The 12,824-nt window shown below is 40.7% G+C and overlaps 1 protein-coding gene across 1 annotated transcript in view; it reads right to left on the minus strand.

Moving 5' to 3' along the window:
* Positions 1 to 12,824, minus strand: part of Ano5 (anoctamin 5) — a 137,751-nt gene that overhangs the window by 71,252 nt on the left and 53,675 nt on the right. The window contains exons 2-3 of the mRNA XM_013350251.2: positions 11,448 to 12,103; positions 1,795 to 1,838 (exon numbers count right to left, since the gene is read on the minus strand). Coding sequence (XP_013205705.1) covers positions 1,795 to 1,838; positions 11,448 to 12,103 — 700 coding nt within the window. The remainder of the gene's footprint in view (positions 1 to 1,794; positions 1,839 to 11,447; positions 12,104 to 12,824) is intronic.

The following is a 12,824-nucleotide window of genomic DNA, read 5'->3' on the forward strand; positions in this document are numbered from 1 at the left end:
CTCTCTCTCTCTCTCTCTCTGTCTCTCTCCCTCCCCTCCCTCTCTCCCTCCCTTTCTCTCTCTCCCTCTCTCTCTTTTCAGCATCACATCCAACTGCTTGGTTCTGGGCAAATCAGTTTTGAAAAACAGTGAATGTGGATTAAAGGCACTTCAGGAGCTTTCGGGAATATACTGCGCGTTGTAGAGTTTACACAGTAGATTGCAAGGAACAATAGTCTCTCTGTCTTCTTAGCTAGGAGGAAGACAGGTTGAGCACAGGTATATTCAAACTACTTCAGCAGACACAAATCATACTGGTGACTGCAGAACTGTAACAAAATAACAAATAAAACTAACCCATCAAACAGTTCTGAAATGGCAGTCTCTACAAAGTAACCACAAAGAGACAGAGTGATGTCTCAGAAGTTAAGAGTAATTGCTACTCTTTTGGAATGCCTGGATTTGGTTCTTAGCAACACATGTAACTCCTACATCTTCTGGCCTTCCAGGGACACCTGAATACATGTGTGTATCACAAACCCACACACACAACGGAAACTTAAAAAACAGAAAAATAAATATAAATAAATGGTAGAACTACATTTACACTATGAAGACAGTAAAGGAACTTAGTTTGTCCTTGTTTGACCCCAGAGCCTTAAAACATCTGCATTCTATGAACATACAGAAAAAGCAGTTGTTTTACATATGAAATGGCTGAAGCAAACCACATGGTCCTGGTAATGTCCTCACAGGAACTTGACTATCTCACACCTTAGAAAAAAAAGGTCATTTTTTTTTTTTCAGATTTGACCCCAAACTGGCAATTATGTCTCCAACTTGAAACATAAACTGGTAGAGTTCCTTCCTTCATTTTTAACCTCTTGGCTGTGTATTTCATTGGCTCCTGTAACCTAGATTTGTTATGTCTAAGAAGAATCCTTACTATGGTCAAGCCTATGGTTCCTCAACAGGGGCACAGCTTTCATTGTCGTATGCCCTCCTTCCCAGTGCCCAGTCACTAACCAATTAAGTAAACTGGTACAAAATAGAACAGCACTGTTAAGTTGATGGATGTCACATACTTTTACAAGTAACAAATGTGGTCTTATTCATTCAGAGGACTCACAAATCGTCTCATTACTCCATCATGTGTGTTTCGGGTACACAACACGCTGTCACAGGACAATCTCACTTTTCCTCCCTTCAAGGCTTAGTTGATTGACTACACAAGGCTGGGACTTGCAGATACAGAGAGCAACTGTATTTGATTTTATTGTTTTAGATAAAAGTGTTTTCTTAACTCTTGAACCAGATAGCCCTCAGTAAGAATATGTTTCATCCCAACAACGATGGTGTAAACAAGTGTCACACACAAACCAGCATTACACTTCCCTATAGTGTTTTATTTAAAGTTATTGTCTTGCAGCTCAAACCCCAGCACATCTGAACTTATTGCACAGGAAACCTCAATATGAATTCAAATGAGACTTTTCCAATACAACAATATCTTGCTCCGCTCCATTTAAAAATTATGTTTTAAAATGAATTCTAGAACTTGTGTGACTCTTAAATCAAGCAACTTTCTGACAGTGAAACTATTTGCAAATGGTTGGTTTTCTTAAGTGAGAATACCAATCTAATGTTAAGTTTAAATAGTGAATGAGGTGTGAGATCTGTCTCACATTAAAAGATGATCAAGTCAGAGAATTATAGGTGAGGATAAGTGGGGTCCAAAGCAGCTATACATCTGAGGTGCTAACCTTGACATAATCTTCGTATTTTGCATATAATAAAGTTAATACACAGAATTACCTCATTCCTTTGGAGAACATAGTCTATTTCTTTGGCTCTTAAACCTAGAAGAAATAAGAAAAAGAAAGATAAATTATGTTGTAAATTAGCAGGTATAGACAGCATAAATTATTAGTATCTTTTACGAGTGATGAAATTAACAAATTATTGGAAGTCAGTGGACACTGGCAAAGAGCTTATAGTAATTTTCTTGGAAAGCTCAACAATTGCTCCAAAAGTGAGAGAACTAGACTTATAAAGAGAACTAATTGGATCTTGCCTCACATTGTATGGGAAACACCAATAACTGGAGACTTGACATCAATACTGACACAAATAAATCAGGAAAGGTAGGTTGCAAATCAGAAAATTTAAGCGAAGTGGAAAATAGTCCTTATGATTCTATCCAAAAGTCAGAATTATATGCTATTTTCAAGATACTAAGGGATTTTAAAGACCCCCTCAACATAGTTACTGATTCACAATATGCAGTATGAGTTGTTTTGCATATTAAAACCACTGAATTTATACCCGATGATACAGAATTGACTTTATTGCTTATTCAGGTACATAACACACATCTCCTATGAGTCTGCCAGATCCTCTAGCATAAGGTAATACACAAACCAATTATTGACAGGAAATGTGATGAAACCTCAGAATTTCATAAAAAAACATCATGTCAATAGCAAATGTTTTAAAAGGACTTTTAAAATACATACAACAAGCCAAGGAGAACATTAGAAAATCTTCTACTTTTTCTTTGTATAACCAAATACCACTACCTGCAGGAAGGAACCCAAAGGGTATGCAAAGGAATGAAATCTGGCAGATGGATATGCTCCATTTTGTAGAATTTAAAAAACTGAAATATGTACACAACACCATTAATACCTATTCGGGTTTTTAATGGACAACTGCCTTGCATTCAGAAAAGGCTGATTTGGTAATCATACATTTATTAGAAGTTATGGCCATCATGGGTAAGAATGACAAATGAAGAAGACAATGTTTCAGCATATGTCTCTAAGACATTATATTACTATATAAAACATATACAGGTATACCACACAATCCTACAGGTCAGGCAGTTATAGAAAGATTAAATTGAACTACAAAAGATATGTTGAACAAACAGAAAGGGATGATAAACACCCCTAGAAATTGATTGCAACTTTGAATTTTTTTAATGTCAATGAGAAAAAGGAACAACAACTGTAGAGACACTGGACAATAGAAAAAAACTTCTGTATTAAATAGCTGGTGTACTTTAAGGATGTATGGACCTCAGAATGGAAACTAGATGTACTATGTTGAAGAAAGGATTTCATTCCTTTTTCTACAGGAGAAGAGAAGCTATAAATACCATCAACCCTCTTCTGGCGTGCGGGCATACATGGAGGCTGAACACTGTGTACATAATAAATAAAATTATCAATATTCAATTTTAAAAGGACAAACCTCTTGATACAGAGAAATGACAGGTCACTCACTGAGGTGACAATTCTATAAGTTGTAAGGAAACCTCACAATGGTTGGGTCGGGATTCTGTTCTTGTCTTTGCAGGAAAATAGAAAATTTCCATCTTTGGCCGGGCGGTGGTGGCGCACACCTTTAATCCCAGCACTTGGGAGGCAAAGGCAGGCGGATCTCTGTGAGTTTGAGACCAGCCTGGTTTACAAGAGCTAGTTCCAGGACAGGTTCCAAAACCACAGAGAAACCCTGTCTCGAAAAAGCAAAAAAAGAAAAAGAAAAAGAAAATATCCATCTTTGAGAGGTCAAGAGACCTTAGACATATATATGCCTAAAGAAAAAAAGATAGCTATCCATAAAGAATCACCAAATAAAGAAAAATTTGGTTTATGATACCAATCTTCCCCGCAGGGTAAAATCTCACTCCCCAAACATAAATATCTCTTTACTTTTCAATATAATAGTAGCCCCAACTGACTTAAAATCAAAGCTGGCTTTGGAGTTGGTCTGCGGCTCAGTACTTCTATAAATCAGAGCATGTTGTTAAATAAAAAACTCAGAGTTTCTGTCTCATATCAGGAGAGTCATCTGGTGTGGGACCAAAGAAAAATAAAAATTTTGGGACTAAGGTTATTATCAAAACACTGTTCTCCAAAATTTGATTTCTTCCTATACTTATTTCCTTCTCTATGGTACTACCTTTCTTTCAATGTCTACTTAAATTTAAACTTTCTGTTTTTATATGTATAATGTTTAACTTTTCTACAGTGAATAATAAAAATTTCTACACTAATCTTTGAAGTCTCTGGGAAGAAGATGATGCCACACAACAAGGATTCTACCTGGTTCATATGATGCCATTCAGCTGATAACACCACTTAAAGATTGGTTTTGGACTATAAACTATTCAGAACAATTTTGAGGTGGCTAGATGAGATCATTCAGTTTTAAATACTACTCTAGCCAGGACATGTGACAAGCCCTAAACTTTTCCATTACACATAGACTGGACAAAAAAAATTGATATAGCCACCACTCCCAGGTCTTGACAATTAACCCAAATTTTTCTTTCAAGATCCTCTAAAGATACTGTTGCCCCCAGACAGCAGGAAGTAAATTTAAGAATACAATGCCCATATTCACAAGAGGTAGGGTGGATGGTTTTTGATCATTCAATGGATTATATATATTATAGATACGATAGGATAAAAGGATAGATTATTGAATCTACTCTGAAAAGAAAAAGGGAGCATAAAGTTATGATAAAGTAAAAAGTAGATTATTTAATGTACTTTTAAAAAGCAACTACTAATTTTAAATGTTTTTTATTGAATTGGACTTTTTTATATTATATACAAATTTTGTATATTGATACAAATTTGAGATTAATTTTGTTAAAACATGGTACATTCATTTCTAATCTTGTTCAAGGATACAGCTCATTTAACAATGTAAGGGAAATTTTTAGTCCTTGAAAATTATTATTACCAACTCTTTAGGATAATAAGGAAATGCAGGTTAGTAATTAGTGACCTATTATAATTGAACTTACAGTCACATTGGGTATATTTTCAAGGTCAAACAAAGATATATTTTAGATAGACAAGTCATCTCCAAACACTTCAGAGATCTAGAGAATATGGCATTTAAGATGTTTCAATAGCATAGGCTCTTTTTCATGACAATGAGACATGTCCATTTCTGGAAACACCAATCTACTTCAGGGAATATAATGGGCACCAAAAAAACTCCACATGGAATTTATTATTTTTATGGCAAAAGTAAGCCATTGGGCAAGAAAATGCCCTGCTTTGACTACTAACACTATGCTGTCCTATTGGACAAGTAGGACACAAAAGAAAGTTACCGCCAAACATTGTCAAGACAAAGCAGGACAGCCCTTCACAATATCCTGCTCCACAGAAAAGTCTGTCAGATATGCTAGGCCTGTATTCTGAAGATGGATGTCTCAGCGTTACAGACGAACTGGGTGACTGTCTAGGAAGACTACTGTTTCTGTTCTTACTCACATTTTTTGGAAGTCGCTTGTACTTCCTGCATACTCAATATTATTTCCTTCTTGAGTCTCTGAGGGAGTTGAAGACTAGATAGTTAAATAGTTTTTTTGTTGTAGTTGTTTATCTGATGCAGAAAGCAAGTTATGATAGGAAGTACAAGACTTTGGACTCACCAAGATAGGATAGATATGGAGCATTTTCTCTGAATTTGTCAAATGCAAATGGACTAGACATTATTGATGCATTTATGGCCTGTATATATTGTATATAGTTATTGTACTTATTGTATATAGTTTTTTTTTTAGTTATAGCCTTCTATTTTATTTTAGACAAAGAAATGTAGTGGCATGGCATTTAATTTGTATTTTAATAACTAATGCTTGCCTGAAGATCAGAAAAGTAAAACAGCCACACACCTTTAATCCCAGTTTCCTCATTAGCTTGCCATAGATACCAGGTGTTAGTGTTGCATTCCTTTAAACCCATAACTAGCGAGGATTATAAAATATGGGGAAACAACTCTCAATCTTAGTTTCACTTTTAAGTTTCCTGAAGGAAGGATCACCACTTTCAGACTGAGATCAAGGTAAGAGCCAGTGGCTGGCTGCTTTGCTTTTCTGGTCTTTGGGTTGAACCCCAATATCTGTCTGCGAGTTTTTACTAATCATGCCACACTAAAGCATGGGCAATATAGAAAGATAACAGAGTTCAGTATTAGCTGTGCTTCCAGGCTCCCATTTGTTCCTCAGGCTATGTTCCCTACACAGGTGGGTACTGTACACAGGGAGACAATGCATCATGGCAAACAACACAGCATCCATAGCTTCCCTTTCAGCCGACACATCAATGACACAATGCCTTCCACCTTATAAGGAGTGTGAGCTGATGTGTGTGTGTGGTGTATAGAAGATCCTTGTTGATACTGTTGCAATTATTAGGATATGTTATATTCCAAATTCATTTTTCTGGAGTTCTATAAATTGTTTGGCTTAGGTTTCAGAATAAAGTTCTTGTAATTATTTTTATATTCATATCTTCGTGTTGTAGGAGGAATTCTTAAGATGTTAACAAGTCCAATAACTCATCAGATCTTGCCTTTTTTCTCTTAAGTGGGAGCATGGTGGGAGTGGGAGGTCAAGAGGAAAGGGGGAGGAAGGAAGGGGAGTGGGAAAAATATATAGCTGAGTAAAAACAATAAAAAAAACAAACAGAAAGGTGTTAACACTTAAAAGCACAACATGAACCTTAAGCAAAAATGACTGCATCACTTAGATTTTCTGAGTGTGGACTTTCTCTTGTGAAAGAGAAAAACAGAAATAAAACATCCTTTGAAAAGTATATAACATAAAACCCAAACATCAAGGGCTTTCCCAGTGAATATGCCTCAATATATAGCTTGGGATTCAATAATGCCCCAAACAGTTCTCAGTTTACTTGTGAGCGAAGGGAAGACTGATCACTCTTACATGCCTTTGGATATGGTTTGAGTGTGTCTCCCAGAGTTTCACATGCCAGAGGTCTGGCTTCCAGTGTGACAATATTGAGAAGGGAAGGCAAGAACCTGAAATAGAAAAAGAAAATTTGTACCCTGGCAAAGCATGCATAGGCAGCCCATATATGGTGGTTCTGTTAAATTTGTCCATATTTGGGTACCCTGGCAAAGCATGCATGGGCAGCCCATATATGGTGGTTCTGTTAAATTTGTCCATATTTGGGTTTGGTCTTAATTTATGAGGACAATTGACCAAGTCTCTTCCTCAAGAAGACACCAGATCTCATTACAGATAGTAGTGAGTTACCATGTTGTTGCTGGGAATTGAACTCGGGACCTTTGGAAGAGCAGGCAGTGCTCTTAACTGCTGAGCCATCAAGAGCCTAGTCACACATAACTGGAACACTGCAGGCGTCCCATTTGGAAGAAACTCCTTTAGCTCTAGAGGAGGTCGCAGTCATTCCTTGCCAGAATAAGTTGTGAGAGAAAGAGCCCGTCATGCCCTGAGTCTTTCTGGCATTGCGTCATACTGTAAATTGTTCTCTTGCATTTGCTCCTGCAGTATCAGTCATTGTGATATGTGGCATAGCCAGAAATCCCTCAAGCTGTACATATGTCAATCGCTCAGCTCTAAATGCGTGAACTAAATACTACTCTGCTCCTGACATATCATCATTGTCAGACACTTCATTAAAGCAACAAAAATTAATTAACAGGCCTATGACAAAGAAGTTAGGATCAAGACTCTCAGAGATATGTGTTTATATCTCAAGTTATGGTAGCAGGGGACACCAACTCACCGAGGTGGAAGATAAGTTATCACAATTACACCAAGGAACAATGCAATCCACAAATAGGATTGCATCACAGAGTTATCAAAAAGCAGTCCTTAAACAAGATGCACAGAGCATTTTATAGCTCCATTTTTATGAAGAAAAAGCTGAAGATTCTAAACAGGAAACCCTCCTTTACCTGCCTCCTTTGCTCTGCTTGACATAAAATCAGGCGGGAGAGACACTTTCACTTTCAAACTCTCATCTGAACTGGACAAGATGGATTTGAAGATTCTGACAAGGGTTGTTCTAAGTCTTCCAAGGTCCCTGCTACCCTCCCCTCACTCTGTACCCTTTAATCCCCCTGCTTCCCTTCCCTGGAGTAAACTCTCTGCACTGCCTCTGCCCAGCTGATACTTCACACTGTGGTAGCTCAGACATTCTCCTCCCTAGCCTTGCCCCAAACCACTTCATGAGTTCTTTTTCCTGTGTGTTGAATCTTCCGAGCAGCAGTATTTGAGGAGGTTAGATTCTTTTTCCTTCTATATTAGACAGACACACACACACAGATCGCTTGCTATCCCACGTACAACTATTCACAACTCAGACACACATACCAAGCATGAGGCCTGGGGCTGAAATGAGAGCTCAGAGGTCCAGAGTAAGCAGAGTTCTTCCAGAGGACCAAGGCTCTGCTCCCAGCACCTGTATCTTGCAGCTCATAAATGTCTATTATTCTAGGTCCAAGGTACCCAAGGCTCTCTTCTGACTTCTACAGGCACCTGCATCACACAGCAGACACAGGGACCCACAAAGATAAAAATAAGGGCTGAGGAGATGACTCAACAGTTTAGAACACATATTGTTCTTGTAGAGAGGATCAGTTTCCCTTTCCAGCATTCACATGGCTGTTCACAACCATCTGTAACTCCAGTCCCAGGGGATATAATGCCCTCTTCCCATTTCTGAGGGCATCATGTATCCATGTAGTACACATACACACACATAAAACTCTCATACATATAAAATAAAATAAACAAAATTTAAAACACTTAAAAGTAATTTTTTTTTGAATGTTAAAAACCAAGGGTCCCGAGGAGGTCAAATTTGGAGCCAGTTCTACATGAGCACTTTGAGATCCCTCCAGCCCTGGAGACTTGCTGTATGTAGGCAAGAAAGCAGAGTTGTGAAGGGTGGTACTAACCACTGAGGAGAGTCAGCATTTATACACTACAGAGGAAAACCAGCACAGAATGGATGACCAATTTCCATGGAAGGCACCTTACCATGAACACATTCTCTTGCAAAAGCAGAGCTCAAAATAGCCCCTGTGTTTGCCAAGAGATCATCTCATGTTACGTGCTTACCGGCAGCACAAAATAAAGTATAACGACGTGGCACCATGAGCAGTGTTTTGGTAAATATCAGACCACAGATGGGTTAGTGTTCCCAAGCTCATACTGTGTCCTGGTGTGCAAGAAGAAGCTCTAGCACCCAGGCTTTTGAAATCACCTCACAGCAGATTTCTTAGTGTGTTCCTATTGAGAACAACTACCAACTGCAAGGGAACTTAAATAACCTCATAGCTAAGGGGTGGGTGGTTTTATTAGATACACTGCTTAATATAGCGATAATGATATGACTTTACATCCAGCTTTTAAACTTCCGTTTTCAATGCTAAACTTCAGTCTAATTTTTCCAGTTACAGTTTGTCAATAGCAGTCACAGAAGCATACAAAAAAGTCTGGTAGTTTGAATAAGAATGACCCCTGTAGGCTGAGATATTTGAATTCTGCACATGGACCTGTTTGGGAGGGATAGGGAGGTGTGTCTTGTTGGAGGCGGTATGTCATTCGGGGTGAACGCTGAGGTTTCAAAAGATCACATCACTTCCATTTAGTTCTCCCCCCTCTCCCTCCCTCCCTCTGCATTACGCCTGTGGACCAGTACTCCAATGTCGTGTTTGCTGTCATGTTCTCTGCCATGATGGTCGTGGACTCTAACCATCTGGAACTGTGATTCCCAATAAACATTTCTTTTATAAACTGCCTTAGTCGTGACATCCCTTCTCAGCAACAGAGAAGCAACTATAACAAATGGGCTTCCAGACGAATAAAGCAAAGCATAGGACTTTCTCATTTTACACCTGAAAAAAACAGGAGTTGTCAGAGGAACTAGGCTGCCAAGACCCTGCTCTCTTGAGTGTCTTGCTGCCACGTCCAGATATATGGTCAGGATTCAGATGCCAAACTTCCCATTAATATAATTTTCTCCCATGTTCACTGAAATAAGAGAGATAGCTGAGATTATATAAGGAAAGATACTCCACCACGCCATTTGCAATGAAAAGAGATGAGCCTCAGGAATGTTCTGAAACTCCTTGGAGAGACAGAAGCTACATTTGTTCTCATGACAAAGGGTTGCTAGCCCCACAGCTTCTGGTAAGTAGGCTTACCCTAAGACTAAATCACATGGACCTGCACATGCCTGAAAATGAAATAGTTCATCTCCATGTGACTGAAAGGTAATATTTTTCTTTATTATCCAGAAACTATCACAGTGTATATATTTTTTGTTTCATATTTTTTCATTCAAAAAAGAAACAGAAGCCACTGGTGGAATTAAAAAAAAAAAACCTATGTAGACCCTTAGAAAACTGTGGCCATGGCTTAAGTTAGTCAGTACAGAGTCACTGCATGTTCCATGGACCTTCTGAGATAGATGCAAGAAAAATGAGAAATAATGTTTGAACAATAACTTAGAAACGAATGTTCATCGCTGTATGTTCACTGTAACATAAAGAGGGAAATTAACTTTCTGCCCAGGATTTGATGAAGCAATGGGTGTGGCATTCCTTCACAATGAAATACCACTTGCCAAATAAAAGGAGCGGTGTACTATGTGACTGAACCTCAGAAACACACCAAGATATAAGGCAGGCAATGGTGCTACATGCTTTGAATCCCAGTTCTCGGGAGGCAGAGGTAGGCAGATCTCTGTGTGTTTGAGGCTAGCCTAGTCTACACAGTGAGACTCTGTTTCAAAAAGAAAAATAACAGGTGTGGGAGAGACAACAACAATATTCTTGGTCTTGCTAAGACCAAATAGGAAGACTACATGTGTATCTTCTAATCATTTCATTTTAATAGAGCCAGGAGCTCCTGCCTCAGCACTCAGTCTGCAACTGGAGTTCTGCCATGAGTTCAAAGTCTACCTAGGCTACAGAGTGAGAGATTTTATCTTCTCCTCTTCCGATACCAGAACACCTTTTATGTCCAAAATACTGGAAAAAAGAAGACAACAAATCAAAGCTCCAGAATTACTAAGAGAGCTGAGACTTAGTTGTTCCAGAAGGAAAACTATGTTTAGAAAAAAGGTGTTAACTAGACTATAAATCGACAAAATATAGGTCAGTGTAAGCTAGTGTTTTCAACATAAATAAGGCTTCATTTAAAGCGGTGTAACACACACACACACACACACACACACACACACACACACACAACCATAGTGTTCCCAAGAGCTGTTAGAACCTTAGGTAAGTCCATCCTGTAATCACTGTCTCAAAACCTGGCTGAAGGGTCTTCAGAGAGCTGACAGGAAGACATCAGAGCAAGTTCCTTACAGAAGCGTCACCAACTGTGCAAACTATGCTTGGAAAACCCTGGCCCAGGACACTACAACACGCCAATCACTCGATGTCAGAGGGGTCCTAGACAGATGCCCGGATATCCTAGGGAGTCACAGGTTGCAGGTGCCAGGTGCACAGGTGGATCGGGGTCCATCGCGGGGCACAGAATGTCACCCTCCACCTGGCAGGAAAGGCACAGGGCGGGGCTCACCACGCTGCGAATGTTCCCCAGAAACCGCTCGCGGAGAAATTTCACACGCCTGTTCAGCACTAGCCTGCGGTCCTACCTTCCTCCTCCACCATCTCCAACAGGTCCGGGTCACCCATCTTTGCCAGCTCGTTGAAGGCACTGATGAGCGAGACGCAGGGAGTGGCTGACCGCTGCGACAGGCGGCGAGATGTCTTGGGGCGGAGGCTGAAGCGAATGGTGGGCCGCCGGTATCCTAGCTCTGGTTCTTGATACCAAGTGGAGCTCTCTCTCCTCAAGGAGCTAGAACGATTTGAGTCCAGACCCAGGGACACCCGGGGCGCCAGAGACACCCGAGGCACTAGGGACACCCTGGGAACCGGGGGCACCCTGGGAGCCAGGGACGATCCGGGAGCCAGAAACGATCCGGGAGTCAGGGACGATCCAGAAGCCAGGGACAAGCGGCCCTGAGCCAAAGATCCAGAGCCGCTCCTCACACTGGGCTTCCTCTCCAGGAGGTACTTGGCCTGACTCTTGCGGTGGCGGCGACCCATCAGACTGTCAGCTACGCCCTTATGCTTTATTGTCCCGGAGCGATAGCGAGGCACTGTCCCTTCCAAGTTGGGATCTAAGAACTCCTCCCGATCCTGGCTAGGCTGGCCTAAATGGCTTTCTTGATTCTGTTGCCCATCCACTTGCTCCTCCAGTTCATGCTGGCGACTCCTCCTCTTCCCTTTGGACCGTCCTGGCACCTTGCTTTTAGAGACCACCAATTCGCTGATCTCTCCGGACAGCCCAGATTCCTCCCCAGTTTCTGTCTCCTGGACTCTCAGCATCTCCATCCTTCTTCCTCCCTCCTCCAGGATTTCCACCTGGTCCTTATATGAGCCCCTCACCATGCTTACATCCCTGGAGACTCCAGGACTTTCCACCCTTCTTGCCCTCTCCGGGACCCTCAACATGTTTAAATTCGTGGCGGCTTCAGGCACCTCCACCTGTCTTGCCTCCTCAGGGGCTCTCACAACATCTACATGTTCTGGGACTCCTCGCCCCTCTACCCTACCAGCTTCCCTGGATACCCCAGCCCTGGCGGGCTCCTGGGAGTCTTCTGGCTCCTGTCCTTCCTCCATACGGGCTTAGAGTTTCCTGCTTTAGTCGGTCCACCCACTCAGGGCATGTACCCACAGTTCACCATCTCCAACCCTTCTCACAGCCTCTCTGGTGGGCAGCCTCGGCCTGGCCTAATCGTAGCCCTGGTTCCCCTGGAGACAGGCTACCGCAAAATGTTCTTCACAATCGGGGCTTATTTTCTATCGGGAGAGAAAAAGAATCACTTCCCTTAAAGCAGCTCACTTCTTTTGTGACGTCTTTCCCAACGTTCCAGAAGACTCTTGGCTAGGTATTTACTGCAACTTGGGCATTGATTCTTTTTTTTTTTATTATTTTACTTTTTTTAAAATTTATTTATTTATCAAGG

The sequence above is a fragment of the Microtus ochrogaster genome, chromosome 22 (assembly GCF_000317375.1).
Source record: "Microtus ochrogaster isolate Prairie Vole_2 chromosome 22, MicOch1.0, whole genome shotgun sequence".
Classification (NCBI taxonomy): domain Eukaryota; kingdom Metazoa; phylum Chordata; class Mammalia; order Rodentia; family Cricetidae; genus Microtus; species Microtus ochrogaster.